Here is a 26,625-nt window from a genome sequence, read left to right as displayed (position 1 = left end):
TCTCTTCTATTTGTATCTTTTCTTTTATGTACACTGAGAGCATATGCACCAAGACAAGTTCCTTGTGTGTCCAATCACACTTGGCCAATAAAAAATTCTATTCTATTCTATCCTATCCTATCCTATCCTATCCTATCCTATCCTATCCTATCCTATCCTATCCTATCCTATCCTATCCTATCCCTTAGAAAAATCCTTTTGAAAATCTATTGTTATGGACATAACTAGTTGAGAAAAAGAAAAGGCTGAAGAAGCACATAATATGAAATCGGTGTGCTTTTTCAATACCATATACATTATAAAGTAAAAATGTGAAAGAGATAGAAGTGCTTTACGTCAAATTGAGAAACACTAAGAGTAACAGAAAACCTTATAATGGCAGGCCAGTTAGGCATATTTTTTGTTTTATTGGTTTAGCTCTTGCTGATACTTGAACTTTTAATTCAATTAAAATCCTCCTTTTCCCAACTAGGGATAAATTGCAATACTTTACTTTGTAGTTTTCAGTTAACTTATCATATAATATTTGTTGCATTTTCTAGTGGGAAGACAGCTTTGCAGATGTATAAAGATATTTCTGTCCAGCTTCCTCGACCCAACCAGACAGTTGAAAGAAGTCGTAGTAAGACATATCCAAAAAGAACATCAAAAGTGCAACAATTTGGTAAGAAATGTTAGAGCTCCTGTTTGAGTTAGAAACTCAGCAAAGGAAGGATACAGAAGAAAAGCTAAGAAATAAAATAAATCTTGTTGGATCAAATATATAATTAGAAATAATTGACTTTCTGCAATCTATGCTAATTCTTATTCAAATCATGCTGCATTTTCAACACATGAAATTTGTAGACATTTCCAAATGAATACCTCTGGATTTAGCAGTAGCATAGAGGCTACTAATATCTCCTTCTCTAGTGCTGAGTTATTGCTATAGTCAGATCAAAATTGGTCCAATCAATCAGTGACCCTTTGAATCAAAATATCTCTTATACTTTATATTGTGTCATAATCTTGATAGCTACCAGATGGGAAACCAAAATAATCATCACAGTGAGATTGACATATTGGCTTCATTTGTCATAAATAGTGCCTACTGAACCAGTCAGACATATTCACTATTTTTGTTTATTGAAACAATATCAGTCTCACATTTGTCTAAATCACAGGCCTTCTCTTATAAACTGTAGATTTCCAGATTGCTGCAAATTTGTAAAATATGAAAATATTTTAAAATGTCACTGGTGACATAAATCTAAGCCATCTTCATAGTATGGAGAATCAGACACATGTTCCATAATGCAAAGATGTATATCAAATTAATTGTGTAAATTAATTTTATTAATGTGTTGGATGTTTTAAAAGTAGTACAATAAGACTAATTCAATTTACTGTGTAGGATATATATGCCATTCAATTCTTTGTAAAACTTCAGTTGTTGATAGAGCTTTGACAAGAAATTCTGAGACTTCTAATATAATCCTTATTTATACTGGCTGTTTGTATTTAATTGTTTAAAATAAATCATATCCATTTGGAGCCTTTCCAATTTCTTGGTATGCAATTTATAAATTGTAACCATTTACAAATTAAACCACAAGTATTTACATAAATAAATGGAAAAATATTTTTTGCAAACCTTATGGTATGTGGAACAAAAGAATATTGTATTTTTGAATGGTTTCTGGAAGGGCTCTTTTTTCTAATACTTTGCATTTATCAAGCTATAAAGAAAATGAAGTCTCTTTTTTCTGCTATGTCTCACTTACCATTTTTTTTTAGTTGCATACTTAATAAAACAATATTTATTCTCCCTTGCGCTGCTTAGAGAGTCCATTGAGTGGGTTATTCCTCGTCCGATAGGCCAGAGACTGAGTAAGAAATTTGACTAAACACACCTCCTCTTCCGGTTTAGCCCAGTTCCTTACCCAGTCCGAGCCTTCGAGACCTGTTTTTCCTTGAGCTCTACACATTGGACTCTCTAATTTAGAATATTTCTTCTTTTTGTACTGTTTTCAACTTTTGCAGAGGGAGATTGAATGGCGTGTGCGATCGATCGGCTATCCGCCGATCAGCTGAGGAGCGGCTTTGCTGGCGGCGGCTCGGATCGCGTCTGTCGAGCCGCGTTTTCAATCATGAGTTATGGAGGGCATTTGGGAGACTGTGTTGTCGGCCTCACGCCATGGATATTGAGATCAGCCGTGGGCTACTGGAGGGCGCGTGGGAGGCTGTGTTGTCGGCCTTGCGCCGCGGGAATCGAGAACAGCCCCGTGTTGCCGGGGCTCAGCTCTTCCTGTTATTGCCAGCGAACCTGTTTAATATTTGAGGCTGTGTTGTCGGCCTCGTTGTTCTTTTAAAGAGCTGTTTCTTCGGCGCGAATGGGGCAGTGGTGCCTGTCCCGCGCCATTTGGTCATTTAATCAGTTTGGGCGTTCCCGGAGCTGTGTTGCTGGCTCCTAGCCTCCTTGCTGGGTATTCTCTTTAGTGCGGAGCTGTGTTGTCGGCTCCCGGCTAATTGGCCGCCATTTTTTCTTCCGCTTCAGTGCTGCATAGTCAGCGGGCACCATTTCGTTTTCCTGCAACTAGTGAATCAGCACTGTTCTTTCTCTTTATGCCGTTCATAAGTATTGTATTTTATTAGTTATTCAGTTTGTTATTGGGATCACTTTGGTTCACGTTCTCTCCCTTTGTTTATTCCAGGAATATATTGTCATCTACACCTCTGCAATTTCTCAGACTGATCTAGCTCAATTTTTTTCGTTATTTCATTTCAATGGCAGGCCGCAGTCACTCTACAAGGAGTGCCAAATCGCCCTCTCAGCGCAGGGGCAGATTTAAAGACACTCATTCATCTAAAGCCAATTCACTCCCTGCCACTACTGCTACCTCTTCTGCTGCTGCAGAAAGGGATGCCAAAAGGAGACACATGGCCTTAAACAAGCAATTTGATAGAGCCAAAATGCAGGCAGAGGCCATCATTCACCCCCCTCCTGCGGTCCTGCCGGTTCCTCTCAATCTAATTCCAAATCAAATCTCTGATACGCTACCTCACCAGGATACTTCTTCTTGGTTGCCAAACAACATGACTGCGACTCAGCAGGATCAGTCCGTTGTGAGAGAAGTCTTTGCACAGGGTCCTGATGCCAACCCAACTGTTTCTGACCAATCTTGTGTTTCTCAACCTTCTGCCACTTTCACCCCTACAGCGGCAGGGCTCCGCCCGGAAGAGGGTCACTCTTCTTCCATACCTCAGGAAATGTGTGATCTCATTGCGCAAACTGTTGCTAGAAGCATTGATACGGCCCTTACTCAAAGGGGTATTCTGGCTCCCTCTTCTGCTCCGGTGCCAATGACCCAATCCTCCAGGGCTTCTTCACATTTGACTAACGAGGCTCCTGCTGCCGCTTGTTCTCTTTCACATTCTCATCACAGTGACCAGTCGTTCCTCAATGAGGAGGAGGTCTTCGATTACAGTCTTTTGGATGACAAGGAGGATCCCTCTTTGGTCAGTTCTCCTTCTACGGGTCTTTTCAGGCATGAGCTGTTCAGAACCTTGCTACATAAGGCCAAAGTCACCACCAACATGGGTATTTCCCCGACGCTCACGTCAGAAGTTGCTGTGATTCCAACACTCATCTTTTTACTGAAAAGGTAACTGAGCAGGAGACCATGCCATCTCCTAAACGCTTTCTGGATACCGTCCAGCATCAGTGGACCCAACCTGGTTCCATATCTAATCCAAGTGGACTGGACAAAAAATTGTACACAGTGGAACAGGAATTTGAGGATCTGCTTAAACTCCCCACTATTGATCCTCCTGTGGCCAGTCTGACTTCTTCCAGCATTCTTCCATCCAATGTGGCAGAGGGTCTTCGCACTGAAGACAGATGAGCCAAGATATCTACTCGTAAGACTCATCAAGCTGCCACATGGGCTATCAAATCAGCTATGTCAGCCTCTTTTTTTGCCAGGGCATCTCTCATATGGCTTCAACAAATGCAGACCAGGGCATCTCCTGAGGATGCTCGCCTCCATCAGGACCTCAATAAGATGATCGCCGCCACTGAGTACATGGCAGATGCGACCCTCAACTCAGCCAAATTTGCATCACGTGCTATGGCCTCCAACATCACGTCGCGTCGTTACACCATTGGCAGGCGGACATGAGGACCAAATGGCGTCTTGCTGCAACCCCCTTCAAGGGTGGGTCCCTTTTCGGAGAGGCCTTGGATCCCATACTGGTTGAAAGTAGGGACAAAAGAAAGGTCCTCCCTTTTGCATCCAGGCGATCCGATAGGCGATCTAACTTCCCCTATCGCAGACAGTCCTTTTGGTCCTCTAAATCCAGGTTTCAGGCCCCGGCTCCTCCAAGACAGTTCAGTAAGATGACTGACAGACCTCAGGAGAGACAGCCCTTTAGAGACCGCTCACGCCAGCCTCAGACCAGACGACCCTTTCGAGGCTCTGGGTTTCGTCCCTTTTGCAGGAAATAATGCCCCCTCTCTTCAGGTCCCCATTGGAGGTCATCTCGCATACTTTTCTAACATATGACACACCACTACAACTGCATGGGCCATCCAGACGGTTTCCCTTGGGGTCACCTTGGAATTCATTTCTACACCCCCACGACGGTTGCGACTGGACCCCACCTTTCTCCTGAAAATCAATTCCTGGTTTCACAGGGCTCAAGAGATCATGCTCCCTGACTTCTGCCCCAAACCCGTTCATTCCAGCGAACGCCATTGACACTCCTTGGATGTTCGTAGAGCCCTCAAGAAATACATTTCCAGGACAGCTTCCTTCCATAAATCAGAATCATTATTTGTTTCCTTTCAGCCCACCTCCCTCGGCTCCAGGGTTTCTTCCCCCACCATTGCCCACTGGCTCAAGGCCTGCATCACCCTGGTTTACGAACGGAAGAACAAGCAGCTCCCTGGTTGTGTTACAGCCCATTCAACTCGTAGGGCCGCCACCACCGAGGCCTGGGCCACTCAGGCTCCTCTACTTGAAATCTGCAGGGCAGCTACCTGGGTATCACCGACGTCCTTTATTCGTCATTACAAGTTGGACAAGTTTGCGTCGGCCGAGGCAGCCTTTGGCCGCAGAGTCCTTCAGAGTGTCCTCCCTATGGAGGATATGTCCACCTCCTCTGTTTTTTCTCCCCCTGGGGATATTTAGCTTGGGTATATCCCACTCAATGGACTCTCTAAGCAGCGCGAAGGAGAAGGAACATTGGACTTACCTGAAGGTTCTTTCTCCTCGCACTGCGTGAGAGTCCATACCCTCCCTTGTAAGTTTATGAGGACTTTTACGTTGTTTATATTTTGCTCAAGGCATCTGTTTCTTCGGATTCGGACTTGGTTGCTGAACTGGGCTAAACCGGAAGAGGAGGTGTGTTTAAACAAATTTCTTACTCAATCTCTGGCCTATTGGACGATAACCCACTCAGTGGACTCTCACGCAGCGCAAGGAGAAAGAACCTTCAGGTAAATCCAATGTTCCTTATCTTCAACTAATAAAAAATTAATCTACTTAATTGTTTTTGCCATTTAGTGTATTTTTTAATAGTTTGCTAAAATTGTAAAATTAAAACTGAATTCTGTCTGTAGAGCTACTCCAGTTGATTGCTTGCCTCACCTCTAATGAATGGTTCAACTGGCTGAACTTTTGGAAAGTTGGAATTTAGCTATGTCTAGAGGGCAAAAATTTGTCTAGCCCAGCACTAGATAATGCTTTTAGTTTTTTTAAAAGAAATTAGTGATATTATTTATAAAGACCTCAAGCTAAAATAACATAATATGTGCAGTTTTTAAAATATACATATTTATTTTCCTTTTCTGTGGAATAAAGTCAAATATATTGTTTGAACAGAATTTTAATATGCCTGATTCTATTATATACCTAATGAAATTATTATTAGCATTTACTATTTTTATTCAGTACAGGCTTGTAAATAAAGTGTAAATCCCATTTTACAGGAAGATTAACTATTTCTAAAACCGAGGTTGATAAAAAGAAACTTTAGAGAGAGAGAAAAAAATGTATGGGATATAAGGTTGTAGGATTTCCAGAAGAAGAAAAGGCAGATTTAAGATAGTTCTGTGAAAAGCATAACTGAGGACTGCAGTATGAAGAGCAGGCCATTAGATAAGCTCTTCAAACCTCTCCAGATAAGGAGAGCACTTGAGATCACTTACAAGTGCTCTGGCCTTTGAAAGACATTTAAGTTTGCATACTTCTTTTTCTTGTCATTTTCGAAAACTTGTTTGTTAACTGCCATTTTCACCTTGTATCAATAAGTTTGATAACACCAAGCGAGTGTCCCTTTACTTGTTAGAAAAATCCTCAATTTAACAATGATTTGTTCATAGACTGTTTGAAATTATGTTGCTGCTGCAAAATGGATGTATGTATGCCAAATGTATGGCATTGTAGCATACCCATAGTTATATGATGAAAATTTGGCTACTTGGCAGCTTGTCTACACTTACAAACACTGAAACAGTGCAACTCGTCCATTCACCTCTCCCCCCCACACTCCAATCGCTTCCCTTTTGGCCACCCTGCACAATGGTACTTTTTGGCAGGAGCTGGGGATGAACTAGAGGCCCAGGGCTTTCAGCAGTCTCAGCCAGCTGCCACTCCCCCACTAGGCCTCTACTTCAGCCCCAGCGCGTCCTCTGCAACTGAGACGTGCTGCCAGAACAGCGGCCATTATTTTGATGCAGCTTCTTTTTTATTTGTGTGATGATATGTGTATTTTAAAAGCTGATAATACTATATTTTTAAATGTAAATATAATATTTAACTATATTACTGAAGAGGTGGCCAGGCTACATGCACAAAAATTTAGCAGCAAAATGGAATTCTGTCAGCATCAAAAAAAAAAAAAAAAAAAAAAGTGTGGGGGGGGTTGGCTGTTCCAAAATCACTGTTTTGGGCATATTGTAAATACCTGGGCTAGTGGGAATAAGTATTTATTTTATTAAGCAACATTAAAGTTTTTAAAAACCAAGTTTTAAAAAAACAAATGAGATTTATATAAAATGTAGCATACAGTATGCTGCTTGTATCGGGGGTATAGAAAACTGTAGCTAATCAGTATGTAAAAAGAATACATTTTCCTCCTTCACACATTTCTTTCCCAATCAATAACCATATGTGGGTTTTCATATTGGGCTAAGGCAATTTGTTTCATTTTAGCTGAGCATATTGTACAAATACAGCCAATTAAATAAACTGTGGCTTAGTAACATAGTCACTTTCTGGTTTTGGAGCATGTTGATTTCTAGTTTTAAATTTGATAGCTTTGGAGATTTAAGAACTTATGCAAATTTTGGATTGTTTGTGTTAATACTTTTATTTATTTATTTAAATTCATTTGTTGCCCAAATCCAGTGGACTATTTTTTTTTATTGCCACTCCATCTGATAATAGTTTTAGTAACTATCTATGGGGTTTTTAGTAATTAATTACTTTGGACAACTTATCTACTAAATGTATTATCCTGACATATATATTTTCTACCTTTCTGGAAATTTATGTGCAACTTTTTCATATGCATGCCTCTTTGAAATGACTTTGGGTATTTACTAAATGACTTTTTGAAACTGTATCAAGTGAAGTGTTTTTTCTTAATGATCCGGAAATGAAGGCAACCTGATAGCCTCCAAATATCTTAAACTGTACTGTAGTGGGATTTTGTGTGATAGATTCATTCTTATAGTAGAAGGTTGTTTTAATGCTGTTAGCAACTCTATTTAATATAGCTTGATCCTGTTCATTATACAATATAACTGTGTCTTGTGAATTACAATATTTCAGTCAATACTCTATAGGGCTGAAACAAGGTCCTTAACACCATGTGCTAAGCTTTAAGGAGTATGCAACATTATATACATAAAAAAACCTTCTACATAGGGTTCAAATACTTTTTTAAAAAATCTACTTCAAATATTTGCATATTCAGTTAGTATTGTTATTTTTGTGTTCTCTCTATTGTTACAATGTGCTGAAGTGCTTAGTTTATAAATGCTACTTTCCTATTGGAAATATTGTTCTTATGTGAGAAATGGAAAAATTATATTACATTAGTATTGAATATTTTAGTTTTTTAAAATTGAAACATTATGTAGCAGAAAAAAGGGTATTTTTGCTGGTATTTTTGAAATGCCAGTAGTTTAGGTTTTAATTGAAAAACCATCATACTGGCTAATTTGAGATAATTGCATAACAAATATGTGACAGTTGTGATTTTAAGAGATTGAGAATATAATTAAATGAAAATGTATGGAAAAAGGTGTACCCCAAAGTGCAAAAGAACGCTAACAATTTCTAACATTAGATATTTTCTTTGTTCATTATAGGGACACATTGCACAAGCCAGGTTATTACATTCAAAGAATCTGGGGAAAATGAAGGAAGAGCCAAAATTATTGCTCCATCACCAATTAAAAGGTATTGATAAAAGAAGTGAAAAATTAGGAATCTAAAGCTAAAACAATTACCTATTGATCTCTTTTTAAGAAGAATGAACTAGATGTTTAACATATAGGTTTTTTTGATTTAGAAAATCTGTGGGAGGTTTGGGGCTTTCACTATGATATACAATATTGTGACGCAAGAATGTAAGAGCAAGAATGAGAGTTTATGTTTGCTTTCAGAAAATGGGCAAAACTATATGAGAAGTAGAAAAGTCTTCATTAGATATCGGAAAAAGACAGATAGAAAATAGAAATAGTCAAGTTACAACGGGGAAAGAGTCCAGGCGGTTCTGTCTTCCTTGAAGAGGGGGGGATATGCCCCTCTTCATCAAACAGTGACTAAGACCAAGCAGTGTTGGATAATGTTTGCCAGTCTCCAACCTTCTCCCCTTTTCAGTGAAGATTATTGAGAAAGTTGTCTGCTTGCATCTTCAGAGATCTTAGAGGTGGATTATCTGGACCCCTTCCAGTTAGGGTTCAGGCTGGATAGTATGGAGACAGCATTGATTTCACTTGTAATGACATCTAGAGAGACAGATTAATGATGGTGCAGCTATCTTAGTTTTCTCAGCAACCTTCAAGATCATTGACCATTCTTCTGGACTGATTGTGGAGATTAGAAATAGGAAACACACTGCTGTGGTAGTCTCTGTAGCATAGACTTATACTACAGAGCAGGGGTGGGTTCTACTTACCTTTACTACTGGTTTGCAACGGGGCCACACACATGCGCTTGCTTCACTCGCATGCATTCTGATGACATTGGGGTTGATGGACGGAGCCTCCCGCCGGTTTTACTACCGGTTCTATAGAACCGGTGCGAACCGGGGGCAACCCACCATTGCTACAGAGATAAGAAAGCTACTTTGGTCAGTTCTTTGCTGTTTCTGTCTATCTATATATATGGATGCACATTTTAGCTCCAGATGCCTAGCTTTCGTTCTGACACTGACAATTGTCTAGATTGGATTATATTTATGTAGCCTATTGTGTGGAAGAGAGTAACTGCTGATCCAATCTATCTCACAACATTATCAAAATCCTAAAAAAAAAATACAGTGACAAAGTTTGCAAAAATGATTTAAACACATTAAAAACTTACATATAGAATACATGGAATTGCATGGAATGTTCTGCTTCACTCGATGTATAGTATAAAAAGCACAGATAGTATTTTGTATCATTTCAGCAGTCATTTCAGCTTGAACAATATCTACACTTGAGCAGTCCCCAACATAATTATGGCAAAAGTGCTTCATTATGAAAATTCCCTAGAAATAAATATCTAAGCTTGCGATGTGAGATTTATGTTTACTTATTTCCATAGGTTGATAGTTCTAAATTATTATTTTTTATGTTTACCAGTTTTAAAAAGTCAAGAAATGAAAGCAGCCCAGAAACCCAAAGAAGTAAAATCAGTGCACCATGGGAAGAAAACCGTCCTCAAAGGTAACTTTGTGCTTTGAACAAAGTATACACATGGTGTTAGAAGTAATGTATTTACAGGCATCTTTGTGCTATAATGCTAACTCAAAATCTGCTTAGATTAATGTTGATTGCTTAGAATAATGTTAATCTGAACCTATACTAAATACAAACTGAAGGCATTGCTTGACATTAGTTGACAGGTCCTGATTTGCTTCAGCCCATTGTTTCTGAACCTAGAAACAAAACCACTTTTTCCTTGTTTCTGCATTATACAACATCTCGGATTTAAATCGTTCTTGAATTTCCCCAAACAATAAATGCTGGCATTCTTCCTGGCAGTGAATCTTTAGCAATGCAACTCCTCCTTTATCTAGAGTTCTTTCCATACCAGAGTGCTTAAATCTTTTGCAAAGAGAAAGGGGCGGGGGGGGGGGGGAGGAACAATGTCCTTACGAAATCTCAGTAAATATTGTTTTAAATAGGATTTCCTGATGGTTGCACCCACAGAGTGTAAAATAATACACTCTGAAGAGAATAAAAGACGACTAAAATAAATTATTTATGGTAATCCCACCCAAGTTAAATGCTTTTTTTTTTTTTTTCATTTTTACTGCTGGATCTGCAATTCGTTTTGATTTTTAAAAAAGCTTACTTAGCTTGTACAAAGAAGTGCCTGTGACTAAGAACTCTTGGAATGCCATTTACACATCAGCAGGGCAAAAACAAGCCACATTTTATAACAAATCATGATTATTGCAAACTTAGTTTCTTAAAACATTCATAGTCTATGTTAAAAAGTCTTGACTTAGTGTTATATCCAAAGGCATGTTAGTTAAATGTTGATGACACGATAGAAAAGAGAGGTTATGGTAAGCAAAAGGAAGTTCTCTGAATGATAGAGGGGGCCTTACTATTTAATAAGAGCCACAGGTTGGGAGAAGGACTGTCATATTTTTAGTATCTTAAAATTGGTGCCTTTTTATCACTAGTTAAGACCTGATATGGAGATTTGAAATGGGTTTACTATATACAGTAGCTAGACCCCATCCTCAAGAGAAGTAGCTGTACTTCCTTACCAGTTGTTGTTATTTCCAAAGGTTAAGAGTGTGAAAACATATTGACTTTTCTGGGGCAAAAGGATAAAGGAAGAACAAAAGAGATGGAGAGCCAAGCCAATTATATTTCCTTTCATTTATATGTGAGATTCTATACGAAATGTGGGTAAATGTTGGTTGCAGAGAGGTTTCTTTTCCACTCTTCGATTCTTTCCATCACCTCTGTATGGATCTGCAAAGAAAGCTTGGGCAGTTATTTTACAGCTTTCAATTGACTTAATACAGGTATGGACTCTGAAGAAATCAGTTTCATAGATACTACATGTTGACAAAAGACCATCATTTCTGTCTGTGAAATGAAGACATTGGTTAAAATTCAGGAATTATTAATGTTTACTGTTTTGTTTGGAGGAGACAAAACAGTGCATATTCTTCAGCCTTCAGCATGACATTGGAAAAATACATTCCAAGGGGTCTTTCTAAATATTATTTCAAAAGTCTGCTTGCTAATTGTAATTTTTTCTTACCCTGTTACCATTAATAATTATGGGAAATTGCTCTAATGAAAGCTAACTGTAAGAAGAATATGCAAATTATTAAGCCTGTTATCTCTGCATAGCTGGTCAGGAATAGTGAGTCTTTTAATATTATAAGGAAATCTTGCAATACAATACTATTCTTAATGAAGAAATATGGTATCTTCTATCATGTTGTGTAAATGTGTAAATATTTTTAATGTTCTGTCTTCAAAGCTCCCTGCCTAAATATGTTTGGGGAAAAGTTCAGTGCAGTGTATTCATTTTCTCAAAGTAGTAGAATCACCATCCTCAACTTGACTGTGTACTTTTTAAAAAGTGTATTTGTTAGGATAGAAAATACTAATATTTTCTGTCCATAAAGTAACTGTAAAATAAAACTACAGGTAATCCTCGACTTATAACCAGAACTGAACCCAGAATTTTGGTTGGAAGTTGAGTCACCATGTGATCAGACTCAATTTTACAACCATTTTTATGACAGTAGCTAAGCAAATCATATGGTTGTTAAGCGGATCATGTGGTCATAAGTCCAAATCCATCTTATGCAATAGATATTTGTTGTTGGAAAATGGCAAAAAGGTAGCAAAATGTAATCACATGATCCTGGGATGCTGCAACCGGTCATAAATGTGAGCTGATTGCCAAGCACCCAAATGTTATTTGCATGACCACAGAGGTAGTACGGCAATCATAACTTCGATAATGGAGCATACGTAATTTTTTTCAAGTCCATCATAACTAAATAACTGATCATGAGTCGAGGACTATTGTAAAGGTGCTGTAAATTTCCAAGCCACTGAAAAATGGCATGTTTTGTTTTTTTATTTTTCTTTGACTCTAGTGGGCTTTATAATTCTCCCAGCGACCGAACTAGATCACCAAAGTTTCCTCATTCACGACGGCATCCTTCAGGCGGAAGTGAAAATGAGCCTGTGCAGCCTTTCAGAAGAAGGTGGGACCTGATCCTAAATTTTCTATGACTGTTGTACAGGCTTCTTTAACTCTGCTGTTTGTTATTTATGTTTTCTTTCTACTTCCTTCCTAATGCAAATTTAGGGTTTCTTTATGTCTATTTTGGTTCTTTCTTTTCTCTTTGACTGTCATCAGCTATGTTTGACAAGTGAATGGAAGTTTTCCAAATCCTCTAATTTGTGCATCTGTAAACACTTTTGGTATCCAGGATAATTCAACATTAATAATACTGAAAGTGAATTAGTAATAAGAATAATTGTTATTGTTTCGTAGGGAAAACCTCCTCGTTGTTTCCTTTTCCAAATATATAATTTTTACATAATTATGCATTCTACATGGGGCTGCCCTTGAAAGGTATCCAGAAGCTTCAGCTGGTGAACAGTGCAGTGGCACAGACAGTTATGTGTGCTCCTAGGAGGTGTCGTAAAAATATCCCAATAAAAACCCAAAGAGGAAACCACAAGCAATAAATCTTACTTTAAGATTCAGAGGTTTATGAATGAGCAATTGGAACATGAACAGCTATCATAGCAATGCAATTCCACAACAAAATTTACATTATTAAACCATTGTAATGGGGTCCAATGATACATAGCAAGTCCTACAAGGACTGTTATCGGGCAAAGGACACCATTTTCATCTCAAGCCACATTTCTTATACCTTTTTTTTTTACTGATATACGCATTCCATAGTTCCACCTCCTTGTTTCTTACATTCTTACTGACTGTCACTGTCTGCAAATACCCAGGTACATCTCAAACCTCTATCCATCGTCTACTTTCAGTTCTCCGTTTTCACAGTTTCAATGTTCTGATTCCAAATATATATCAAAACCACGTATTTTGCAGGAAATGCAGCACACAAGTCAGCACATTAGAAATATGTCTGGTATATTTTGCAATTACGTTAGTTTAAAATTTTGGTTCAGTGAGGCCTGCAAGCCCACTCCTAGGCCTTATTACCTGCAACCTTCCAATGGTGGATATATTTCTCTTCTCACATGTTACATTTCTGTTCTGTGAGCTACACTGGCTGCCGTTTTTTTCCGGCTGCAATTCAAGGTGCAGTTTATTTGAGGGACTCTTTCTCCCCAATTACATCTACTCATCCCCTCAGATTTGGCAGCAGGGGCATGTTGCAGAGACTGTCTGCTAAGGGGCTCCACCTGATGGAACCTAGGAGACAAAGCCTTTTCTGCCATGGCACCCTCCCATTAGAATATCATCCTCTCTGAAGTGAGCTTGGCCCCTACAGCTTCCCGGAATTCCCAAGCCTGGGAATCCCCTGGCAACAGGGAACTCACACATTGGCTGCACCACATATAACCATCTTGCAATCTTGTTCTTATTTATGTTTACTTAGTTAAGTGGTTTTATATGTTTTTAATTGTTGCTTTTGTTGTATGCCATCTTTTGTGAGGTAAGCGATCATATAAAATTGGATGGATGAATAGAATACTCCTATGTTTTATTTTTTGCCAGTGTCATTATGTTTTTCTCCTTTATAGATCAAGATCCCGTTGCAATACCAGCAGTGGTAGTGAATCAGAAAATTCTAATAGAGAACATAGGAAGAAGAGACACAGGTGATGAAAAATTATGCACAAATTTTGAACCAAATGCATACTTAATTTATAGATTACGGTGTAAATAAATACTGCTTCTATGAATGATATTTTCCTGGCTGGTTAATTTTCATTTGAAAAAATTGGGACATTGTATTTCTTCTTCTATAATTAGGGGAGGTTGCCTAACTCCCTTTTGTTACATATTAGAAGCAGTCCAGAATTATAAATAATTTAAACTCTGAATATTCCCCATGAGCATTATGGTTATGTTCATCTTTGGAGAAAAAATTGCCTTTTTCTTCATTTAAAAAGCAGAGATTAAAGCAGCTTGCAACCTGCTCAGGCAAGGCAAAAGGATTAAATCTGTCCAGGCTTCAGCTGATTTCGTGTATTAAAGAACTAAACAAAAAGAAATCGGAAGCAATCAGTTGTTTTTTAAAACAACCAGAAATGTTGGTAGTTATTTTATATTTAATAAAGCCTGAATCTTTAAGAATGTTTTACCTATGCAGGGAAGTAATCTAATATGAAGATTGATTCCTTGCCTGCAATTTGGAGACAAAATCCAGAGAACATTTTGGGTAGGAGGGAGGGTAATTCCTGATGAAGGAATTCAAACTGAGCAATCAGTATCTTAGACGACCTGACCAGGTGTCTATGAATTGATTTCATCAATGTTTTTCATCAAGGAAGTGTTGGATCATTTGAAAAATCAGTCTAAGAGATATAGATTTGATGTGGATATGTCTGACTATTAAAATGGAATTGGGTTTAGGTTTGTCACATGTTGTCATGTTGTCAACATGACAACAAACAAACAAACATTGTGTGTTGGGGTTTGTTGGATTTTTCTGTTTGGATTTTTCTCTCCTTTTCTATTCATTCAAAATCAGAAAGGGCAGTTAAAACACTGCTGTTCTGCAGAGCCTTTTGGGGATGAATGTTATCGTTACATCCAAGTTAGTTTTTATTTGTTACCTTTTTTTAAGATTAATAACTGGTTTCTGGTTTGATAGGTATTGGTTGTTATTTTACTGGGGTTATTTTATTGCACTGGTTGTAAGCCACTTTGAGTCTGTGATTGAAGCAGATATTTGTTTTGTAAATAAATATAATTAAATGTGCTGCCTGGTTCATTAGAGTAATACATTTATTTTTCTTAAACCTCTAGCTATTAGAATCAGTCATCTTATGACATAGTTACTTTTAGCATTCAGTTTGTGAATAAATGTTCAATTTCTCAAAATAGCATTACAACAGAAGCAAGTATGTCAAGTGATGAGCTTTATGTAATTATATCATGAAATAGAACAGGTGTCCGTCTTCAAGATTAAATTTCCAGAATATTAAGGTCTGATCTGATTATCTCATCTGATTATCTTCCCAATCTGACGCTTTTCACTTCTGTTGAACTGCAAGTCTCATAATTTCTAATTGTTATCATTATGTTAATGTTTGTAAAGGTTACGACAAGAGAATGACATGGTTGATTCAGCTCCTCAATGGGAAGCAGTGCTGAGGCGACAAAAGGAAAAAAACCAAACTGAACCCACCTATCGACGTTCCAGGCACAGATCACGATCGTATGTTGAATGCTAAAGTTTTTAAAAAATCTAAAATGAGAAAAGTTACCCTTATTTAATATCATTTTTACTTGTTAGTTAAATACAATAGGAGAGACTCCCTCTTGTGGGCAGTGTGAACATTATAAACAAGCTTTTGAAAGCCAGATGTAGTTATTCTATTATATTGCAATAAATTTTAAGGAAAAAGAATAACAAGAAAATTAAATGCTACAATGAAAGAATAGTTTGGTCTAATAAAAAAAATAACTGCCCTGTTTGAGAACGTTGCATATAGGAGAAAAATAGCAAAAGTGGATGTTTTAAGAAAAAACAAGCGAACACGCAAAACCCCTCCATTTTCTATTGCTGTACAAGTCATCTGTATTGCCAAAGGATTTTTAGACTTAACAGCCATACAAATTCCATAGTTAAATAGTCAAAATAATATCTAGTTGCATCTTATTGGTTTATATTGCATTTGATTAGGTACAGTGACACACACTTGTTTCGGGAGCTAGGAAAAGTTAAATATATTGTTAAAAATAGAGTAACAAACACGATTTTTTCTTTAACCTCATGAAATGAATTGCATCTATTCAAATGTTCTGAAGAACAAGCTTGTATAATTTCTGAGCACATCAACTAAATAGAATGTAAACCTTGATTTCATTGGCTTCCATTTAGCAGACTCGGCATATTCGACACCCTCCTAAAATAACAAAATTCATTGCATCTGAAGTAGTCTGCACTAACCAATTACATTTTTTTATTCATGGAGTTTGTTTTGTTATTTGCATGATATCTCGGTGGAGAAGGCATAATTTGTATAAATGTATGACACCCTTATGAAAATGAAATGAATTGCTGCAATATGATATAGTTTGCAGTTTAATGGACGTTTTGGTGTATCAGATACCTCTCCAATGATTTGGATTAGCCATTCTGTATTTCTGCCTGCTGAAATGTTGTTCCTCTCCTCCACCTCAAGAAAGCTTGAATTCCTGATGTAGCAACTGTATTATGCAGAATAACATACAGCTGCTTTAAGTTAAAAAGAAAGTCACAACAGATTGCAGCTAGCAAAGAGAGACAACTATAGTATACACCTACAATGGCATAACATGTTCACCTAAATGGAAATGTTATTAGTTCAAATGCTTATCACTCATTTCGGCTTATCAGAAGTCTCAGGTCACTAGGAACTGTAAAATAATTAGATTTTGATTTTTCTTAAGAAAATCTTTAAAAATGTGTCATTTCTCATATTATGCAAGACATGGGTCACTGATGCCTTCTCTACTGTCATTAAAGGATATATTTCCTGGGATTGTTGTCTGATTTTGTTTTACAATGAAACCTAATTCTTCTAAGCAAAAACATAACGTATTTTTCGGAATATAAGATGCACCGAAGTATAAGACATACCTTAGTTTTTGGGGAGGAAAATAAGAAAAAAGCTGATTGGCGGGTGGATCAGCCTCCCAGAATACCCCCAATCAGCTGTTCCCAGAGGTGAATTTTAGCAACAGGTTCCTTGGTTGTGAGCTCTGTGCCTTGCTTTTTTTTTTTTTTTTTGCTTTTTTTTCTGCCTCTGAAACTTTTGAAACTCTGTTTCAGAAAAAACTTTATTTTCTGCCTCTGAAAGCTTCCGAAACAGAGCTTCAGAAAAAAAGCCTCTGAAAGCTCCGTTTGGGGGCTTCTTTTCTTAAGCTTCGTTTCTGATGCTTTTTTCAGCCTCTGAAACCTCCATTTGAGAAGCTGGGCGGGGCTACATTCGGAATATAAGACACACCCAGATTTTCACCCTCTTTTTTTGGGGAAAAAGGTGTGTTATAGCTTCCACGCAAAACAGTATGTTGGACAAGATTCTTTCCATTCAACTATAAGCAGAATGGAACTGCCTTCTAGTAGCTTCAACAAGCACTAAGAAGTAAGCAAGACAAAAGCTGGTTAAGAGCCAGTAACATTGTGAGAAACATTTCCTTTGATCAGAAATTTTCATTAGCAAGAAGGTAAACAGTGTGTCAGGGTTCCAAGTAACACCCCCAACCAAGTAAGACTCCGAGGCAGGCAATTCCTCAAACTTCCGTTTTATTAGAGATGTCATATTGGCACATCTGGGAAAACCCAAATCTGAAAGCCCCCGGGTTTTCTCCACCCAAAGGAAAGTCAAAGTCACTTGCCCTGCACCCACATGTCCATCACATGGTCCAATCAATCCACTGTCCCAGCTGGAGATGTTTTCCCAGTCACATCTCTCCAGGTGCAGGTTGAACGTCCTTGACTCCCAGAGAAAAGAACGTTGTTATGGCTATCTATCTCTTCCCACTCATCAACCCACCTTCCAGTTTCCCACAGCAGGCCTATGCACTAAACGTGGCAGCCCTGAAGATCCAAAGAGAAGATGGCCTCCAGGGCTGACACAGTGATCAGTAAGATCATGTTAATATTGATGACTGTCTGATTTATAGTGGAAAGTAACTGTTTATATAGCACTACTAAACACATTTTCTGCATGGTTTGCAATAATAATAATAAAGATGCTATTGAATTTTGCTGTTATCACTAATATGAGGGGGATGACATATGTAACATTTATTTTCTGTGCATTGTACTGGATCTATATGTGACCTAATTAAGCTACTTATTCAGAGGTGCATAAATAAGACTATGCAGTTTATTATAAATCCGAGTATCTTTTATCTATTATTTACTTGTAACTTCCCCCCATGGTTCTTCAGCAAAGAGCCTAAAAAAACCTGCGTTGGGGGGGGGGGGACGTTCATAGCTTAAGGATGCAGTTTATGACTACGCTGCGGTCTCAGCTACTTATTGACCTGAGGGTTTTGTTTTGGATGGATAATGGCAGCTGTAGGCAATTCACTGAAGCTTTCTTTCAATATGAATTGTTTATGCTTAGTTCCTAGTTATATTGCAAATTCAGAAGAGGATGCTGATCCCTCGAGATGAGGGCAGAGTTCACAGCTGCTGCTTTGCATGAATGGGTCTCAGTGAAAAAAGAAGAAATTTAGCATTAGGGATTGAGAAATTCTATTAAACCCCCCTTTCCCTCCTCCACACTCCTGCACTAACCAATGTTCCTTAGACAGACAGGAGTACAGAGGACATAAAAGGGAGTGTACAAAGATTGGGATGAGGGGACCAAGGTTGAAAACAAAATGCAAAAATATGAAGAATATCTCTTTGCCCAGGAATAAAATTTGGGCTGCAGCTCTCTTATCTGGGACCCAGGACCTTTATTAGGTCAATTGAAAGTACAGATAACACAGGTAGTCCACAATTGAGCCCAGAATTTCTATTGTTAAGTGAGACATTTGTTAAGTGAGTTTTGTCCTATTTTACCATCTTTCTTCCCATAGTTGTTAAGTGAATCTGGCTTCCCCATTGATTTTGCTTATCAAAAGGTTGCAAAAGGTGATCACATGACCTTGGGACACTGCAACCATCATAAGTATGAACCCAGTTACCAAGCATCTCAATTTTGATCCCATGACCATAGGAATGCTACAAAGGTTATAACTGAAAAATGGTCATAAGTCACTTTTTTCAGTGCCATTGTAATTTTGAACAGTCACTAAATGAACTGTTGTAAGTTAAGGACTACCTGTAGTTTCAAGTTTTCAGGAACTGTTTCATGTAGCAAGGTGAAAATCAGAAAAATAAGGTGAGCGGAAAGAAAAATGTTGAGATTATTTATTTATTTAGCAAATGTCTACACTGCCCATCTCACCTTAAGTAAATGACCAAATCATACAAGCACCTTAATAAAAGCTATAACTTTCTTTTTCTTCTTGATTTTGAATATTTTGCCTAATATAAATAGTTATGTGAAACTATTAAGACTTGCAGTTATTTAACACACTTTTCATTACAGGTATTCCTTAACTGTTGTTAGGTGATTTAACAACCAGTCATTTAATGGCTGTTCATATGATCACCATTTGCAGTCTTCTGTGCTGGCTTCCCCAGAAAGCCAGTGGGAAAGCCAGCAGGGAAGGCTGTAAGTGGAAAGCGATGGAGGATTTTAGATCATTCTTGCAGTACTCCAAGGGATTTCTCTTCCCCACACAAAGCTTCTCAGCACGATGCAAGAACATATCTCAAATCCTAAAGATTTGCTAGCTTTCTAGGGCTTGAAAACTAGTGAATGCCATAATTCAGAACAATGATGTTTGCTAGCTTTCTAGCCTTCCTGGGCTAAGAAGGCTAGCTAATATAAACATTCTCCCAATAGTTTGGAAGATCCTTTCTCCAAATTGTGCAGTTTGCAGAAGGAGTCTTCTTACGATTATGAGAATGGAACTCACTTGCAAGATGGTGCAAGGTGGCCTTGAAAGGAAGGCTGTACTTTGAATTGGGTGGGTGCATCTGCAGCTGCAGAAAAAGGCAAGGGTTAGTGGACCTGGGCATCGTTGGGCAGGGAGAAGGCCCTCTCCCCGGCACTCAACTTAAAAGCTGGCACAATCAGTTAACAACCACAACTGGGAGAGCTGGGATTGTAGTTGTTAAGCAAAGCAGTCACATGGATCGTTCACTTCATGATTATTCACTTAATGAATGACAAAGATTTTGGTCCCATGTGTGATTGTAAGTCAAGGACTACTGGTACTCATAATTTACTTGGTTGCTTTGAAATCCAGTAATTTTTCTATGAAAGTGATAGTAAGTTGTTAATATGGCGTTTTTTTCAGAAACAAGTTTACTTAACTAGTAAATAAAGTCAACCCTGATTGTACCATTAGTTGTTCCCACTTTTAACTTTCCCAGAACTTTGAGAGGTAGGAGATACCTTAAATAATGATTTTTTAATTAGAAGTTTAGTCAACACATCTTGTGAATTTTGGAGGAAGACAAATAGTGATTCATCTCATGACTTTTCTACTCATAAGATGCCATTTCCAGAAGAAAAATCTACAAATTATTTCCATGCTTAAATATTGATTAGATAAACCATTATCTTGACTGTAATAATTTAAAGATTTTGTATTTGTTTATTATGTATACTGATAATAAACATATATATTTGAATGCATATAGGAGAAGCCCAGATGTTCAAGCAAAGGAAGAATTATGGAAACACATTCAGTAAGTATTTCTGCCAGCATGGATACCTATTATTAGATAATATTTTTTATGCATGTGACTGTTTAACTTTTAAACTTTTCTTTCCCAGAAAAGAACTCGTGGATCCATCTGGCCTATCTGAGGAACAACTAAGAGAGATTCCATATACTAAAATAGAGTGAGTTTATTTATTGGACAGGAGCTGTGATGTAATGTAATGTTGTTATCCCTATATAAATCTATATGAGGACATAAGTTGAGGTTGATCATACAAGGTTAAATAGGATGGCAAATATCAATCTAAATTTTAAAAGGCACAGATCTACTCTGTTTCTAATATCTCAGAAGTAAATAAGAATTACTAAGATTCTAATTATATACTATTACATCCAATAAAAGTGAAATAATTACTTATTTTATATTTTGTTTGAGTTTCACTTGTGTGGGGAAAATCCTGACCTGTGGTATTGCAGAAATCCCTATTCACCTGTAACTTAGCTGAGGTTGGTTGTGATATGGGAATTGTAGTTCAACATTTTGAATGGCATAAAGTTAAGAAAGCCTGTCAAAGATATTCCTGTCAGCATCAGGGATAGAAGTGGGCTTTGTTTGGAGACAATTGTATTTTATTTAGGAATTTGATCATTGCTAAGTATTTTGAAACTTGAAGTCCATGCATCTGGAGAGTATTCATTAGTGACAAGTGCCTTCGGCAGTAAATTGCATGATAAATCTATGTGGGAGGAAACTCCAAATCCTTACTCAGGCACTTGAATTGTTCATATCAACTTTAGTCCCCTCTGTTTTCCATATGACCAGGACAGATAATGGATTTAGATACAATTACATCAAATTTAGTTTTAAGTGCTCGTTTCTTGTGATTTTGTTAGATACTCTGTTGAATAATGGAGAATTTTCAGTCATTAGATTTGGGAGAATACTTTCAAGCTACCTTTCATTTTAAAGTTTTTAAAATACTTTTACTCTGATCATCCAAACTGACTCTTTGACTTCCTTGACCTTCTTTCCTCAGCATAGCATCACTAATTGCCAAAGCACAGTTGGTCCTTTCAGATCAAGCTCCAGTTTTATTCCAGTAATTGGCCATTTGGGATTTCCATGTAGTGATGTGAACAAGTGCTTCTGACAGGAGCTGAATCATGATTTGCATCACAATGTAATTCTGACATACCACTCAGTAGGAATAAAGAATAGTAGTACAGGCATGAAAGCTAGACATGAAACATTTCCTTCAGCATATTTATCTTTCAATGTGCATGCACGCACATGTCGTTTTGCAAGGCTTTAATCTCAAGATAATACTATTGAAAATGTGTGAACAACAAGTGACTTTTAATTTATTTATTTATTTTTTATTTTTTAAATTTTTATACCGCCCCCTCTCCCGAAGGACTCAGGGCGGTGAACAGCCAAAATTAAAAAACATACAATATAAACATTAAAATACTATAAAAACAAAATTAAATTTATATTGGCTTCCCCCAATTTAAAACCCCTTACCCATAAAATTCAACAATTAAAAGATTTTTAACCAAGCCCGGCTTGCTGAAATAAAAAAATCTTCAGAGCCTGGCGGAAGGTCCGGAGGTCCGGGATCAGTTGTATCTCTGGGGGTAGATTGTTCCACAGGGTAGGTGCCCCCACAGAGAAGGCTCTTCCCCAGGGGGTCGCCAGCCGACATTGCCTGACTGACGGCACCCTGAGGAGGCCCTTTCTGTGGGAGCGTATTGGCCGGTGGGAGGTTATCGGTGGCAGAAGGTGGTCTCGTAAATAACCGGGCCCTAAGCCATGGAGCGCTTTGAAGATGAGAACCAATACCTTGGTTCAAAACCTCTTTAAGGCGAAAATAAATTATAAAAGTTTCTCAATGGGTTCTGTTTAAAAAAAATCATGACCAAAATGTCATGGAAAAGTCTACTGGTATGTTCTCTCTATCAGAAACATATTTTGTGAGAGATTAAACCTTCAGACAGGGACGCGGTGGCTCAGTGGCTAAGATGCTGAGCTTGTTGATCAAAAGGTTGGCAGTTCAGCGGTTCGAATCCCTAGTGCCGCGTAATGGGGTGAGCTCCCGTTACTTGTCCCAGCTTCTGCCAACCTAGCAGTTCGAAAGCATGTAAAAAATGCAAGTAGAAAAATAGGGATCACCTTTGGTGGAAAGGTAACAGCGTTCCATGCGCCTTTGGCATTTAGTCATGCTGGCCACATGACCACGGAGACGTCTTCAGACAGCGCTGGCTCTTCGGCTTTGAAATGGAGATGAGCACTGCCCCCTAGAGTTGAGAACGACTAGCTCATATGTGCGAGGGGAACCTTTACCTTAAACCTTCAGAGCTTACACAGTTTACTCAATTTCCTTGGGTACAAGTTTTGTATCAAGGGTCTTATAAAAAGAAACATTGAATCCTTTATCCTAACAATTTATGTTATAACATTAGAAACAGCTGCATGTGTAAAATTCTAACCTTAAAAGAGATAATAATATTGCACTTTACCCAATGTTAACTAGTTAAAAGGATGCTGATGGATTAATGTATAAATAAGTGAATGAATGAATGAATATTTATATGGCCTCATTAACTGTGGGTGACTTATAAACATTAGGTTTTCCCCCCAGTATCTAACCTCCCATTATGTAATGGCTTGCTTCTATAGTAAACTGGGCCAAGGAAATCCAAGTTGTATGGACTGGAAAAGAGTTAATAGACCCAGTTAGCTAAATCCAAGATCTAGCTCTAAGTAATCCAGCCTTGCACATTTAACTAACGCCTCTGTTCTCTCTGCCAATTATGGAATTAGTTAGTCCTAACCTTTTCAAAGAGGCCTTGCAAAAATGGGAATCTCTAGGCATTGCCTGTCAATGGATGTTTGGTCTTCATCTTCCTGTGACTAGGTGGAAAGAAAAAGAATGAGAATAAATTAGTGGGTATTGAAAAGGTCAACTCCCCAAATCCATCTAAAGTGATGCTTTAATTATACTGCTAGAATTTTTTTCCATCCTAGCTTGGAACAAAAAAGGGGGCAGGAAGTGATAGCCACTCAGCCTGCTCTGCAAGATCTGGAATAACTGAAAATATTTGACACAACACAGACCTAGCTCTGCTTGATAGTGTGCTTTCTGTACATAATGGCAAGAATGAATGATTTAAAACTCCCAAGAGGATACCGGAAGAAAAGAGGTTGGGAGACCCAGGTTCAAGTTCATCCTTAGCAATGGATGTTCACCATCTCTCCCTCAATTGATTTTATGTGTGTTAGGGAAACAAATTGGATGTTTTCAAGCTAAGAAGAAAGATGGGGTATAAATCTAAAGACACACCTTACCTTTTTATAGTGTCCAAAGCTTTTTTTTATATATTCTTTTTCAGTAATCTGTACAGCTGATCTGAAAATTGAAATTCATATGACATTCTATATGGCAAAAGGCTGAGAGAATAAGTATCAATTGTATTGGATGGCTCACATTTCCAAACTCTTATTAGAGTTGCCCTATAGTTAAAATATCATGGAGAAAATATCTATGTGGTCCCTTGAGAATTGATATGGACTTGATGGCACAAAATCAATTAATAGTTAAATGGGAATTCAAAGATGAAAGAACTGCCTTATTCAAAGTCCTGCTCCCTTCATGGTGAAGGCAGAGAAATTTTCATTTTCTGATTTTATTATTTTCTTCCTATTGAGTAGGGAAATTCTATACAGTTCTATAATAACTATACAGTTCTATATAGAACTATACAGTTCTATAATAAGTAAACTACTCACTAAATGCTTTTGGTGAAGGGACTCAGGTGCTGGGCTAAGAAACAGAAGACTCTGAATTCTAGTTCAGACATTAAAGTCAGCTGGGTGCATTTTTTCTAAATTCAAAATACATGATACCATGACACAAGCTGGATTGCAACTATAATGCAAAGCCTACCCTTGATGAACCTGTGTGTATTATTCTTTTAGCCTACCAGTTTACAAACACTACATCACTTTTCATAGCATTTGAAGAGAAGCTACAAGGTCAAAGAGAGGGCTTTAGGGCTGGAGTCTTAATTCAACTTATACTCATAGTTGAGCTGAACCTTGCTGTAATATGCATCAGTATTGAAACAACAGCCAAGAAGTCTGTGGAGATTCTCAGTTATCCAGGTCATGGTTGTCCCAAAGGTGTTTTTTTCAAGAGGCAACTGGACTTTCTGGTTTTTCTTTGAAGACGTTTCACTTCTCATCCAAGAAGCTTCTTCAGCTCTTACTGGATGGTGGGGAATGGAAGGATTTATACTCCTTGCAGACAGCTGGACAGTTGCATTGTTTTAGCGGGTCGTTAAGGCCACCTGGAGGTTTATCTGTGTCATCAGGCTCACCTGAGTGGTGCAAATTGGTGTGGAGCCTTCTTGGAACTGTTGAAAGGACTGTGTTGTAGATTGGAGATAGATGATGTCATATCCCTCCTCCTCTGTTGAGAGAGGGCTGTTCAATTTTGACATAGGTGGTCTCTTTAACCCCTCTTTCGAATCAGCGATCCTTCTGTCTGGACAAAATATGGACTTTCTTGTCTTCAAAAAACCTGTGTCTTTTAAATGCAGATGGACTGCTGAATCTAGTCCTGATGTGTTTGTTCTCCTATGTTGTGCCATATGTTTATGAAGTGGTTGTTTTGTTTCTCCAATGTACAGATCTGCACATGGCTCACTGCATTGTACTGCATATACCACGTTGCTCAGTTTCTGTCTGGGTGTTTTATCCTTGGGGTGCACACTTCAAACCCAAGAATAACTAAGGCAGAAGCTATATCCTTTTTCTATTTTGTTGGAACATAGTATTTTATATATATATATATATACACAACATTTATAAATGAATTTGGTCGTAGATGTAATACTTTGAAGAAATGCTTTTTCTGTTATAATCATCTTTGTAATTCTTATGAACAAATAATGATTTGATTCTGGAAATTTTATTTCTTTATTAGGACTCAAGGTGATCCTGTTCGCATTAGACACTCACATTCTCCTCGAAGTTATCGCCATTATCGCAGATCCCAGTGCTCTGATGGGGAGAGATCTGTTCTGTCAGAAGTGAAGTATGTTAATCACCGAGGAAGGTGGATGGTCATTTGATAAACATTATAATGCCAGTTACAATGCAGCTTATAACAGGATGCTCTGGGAATATATGTTAGAATATTTAGTTTTCTGGGAAATTATTCAGGAGCCCCTCTGATCTAGTAGTTAAGGTACCAATGTAGAAACCAGGAGACTTTTAGTTTTAGTACCCCCTTAGTCATTCAAGATGGCTGAGTGACTTTGGGCTAGTCCTCTCAGACCAACTCACCTCACAGAGTTGTTGCTGTGAAGAAAACAGGAGGAAGAGGAAGAAGTATTAGTAGTATGTTTACTGCCTTAAGTTATTTATAAAAATAATAGAAGAATTTTTAAAAAAATTAAATCTAAAAACCTGGATGGAAAAGGTAAGTGACCAGCACGTTGACCTGTCACTGAATTCTTCATTTTGTGATGACTAAAAGGGAATCTACACCCTTATTGACAGGGAGATGGATCTCCTTCTTTTCAAAAATAACTCTGCTAGACATTCAAATTAAAAGGTAGACTCATCAAGAATTCTAATGGAACCAAGTAAAAAGCATGCAATTATCTCTGAAATATAGTGTAGATAAAAATCAGCAACTGAATGATTTACACAAAGGCAAGCATCTTTGTGGTTCCTTCTTTTTACTCCATAAACACTGTGGATTTTGAAGTTTGCTTTCTCTTCCAGTGCCAAAGCAGACCTTGTGCCTCCACTTCCGGTTACCCGTTCCTCAGATGCTCATTGTCTCACCACTGCAATATCACAGCAGGTAAGTAATGGCTTTTAATCATGCTTGAATATTTAAAGTGCAAAGATGTTTTAAATGGTTTTAAT

The 26,625-nt window shown here is 37.8% G+C and overlaps 1 protein-coding gene and 1 pseudogene across 2 annotated transcripts in view; both read left to right on the top strand.

Annotated features, from left to right (window-relative positions):
- The window catches only part of EPB41L4A (erythrocyte membrane protein band 4.1 like 4A), a 95,546-nt gene that overhangs the window by 68,704 nt on the left and 217 nt on the right, over positions 1-26,625 (top strand). For both annotated transcript variants that reach the window (XM_034432756.3, XM_034432755.3), the window contains exons 13-22: positions 543-664; positions 8,360-8,450; positions 9,842-9,925; positions 12,340-12,450; positions 13,979-14,056; positions 15,502-15,621; positions 20,662-20,709; positions 20,798-20,866; positions 25,673-25,783; positions 26,479-26,560. In XM_034432756.3, coding sequence (XP_034288647.1) covers positions 543-664; positions 8,360-8,450; positions 9,842-9,925; positions 12,340-12,450; positions 13,979-14,056; positions 15,502-15,621; positions 20,662-20,709; positions 20,798-20,866; positions 25,673-25,783; positions 26,479-26,560 — 916 coding nt within the window. The remainder of the gene's footprint in view (positions 1-542; positions 665-8,359; positions 8,451-9,841; positions 9,926-12,339; positions 12,451-13,978; positions 14,057-15,501; positions 15,622-20,661; positions 20,710-20,797; positions 20,867-25,672; positions 25,784-26,478; positions 26,561-26,625) is intronic.
- On the top strand, positions 2,767-4,562 carry LOC148115105 (uncharacterized; annotated as a pseudogene).

The sequence above is a fragment of the Pantherophis guttatus genome, chromosome 2 (genome assembly GCF_059756535.1).
Source record: "Pantherophis guttatus breed Tessera chromosome 2, ASM5975653v1, whole genome shotgun sequence".
Classification (NCBI taxonomy): domain Eukaryota; kingdom Metazoa; phylum Chordata; class Lepidosauria; order Squamata; family Colubridae; genus Pantherophis; species Pantherophis guttatus.
Note: the sequence above shows the minus strand (reverse complement) of the source record. Positions and strands in the feature narration are given on the sequence as shown.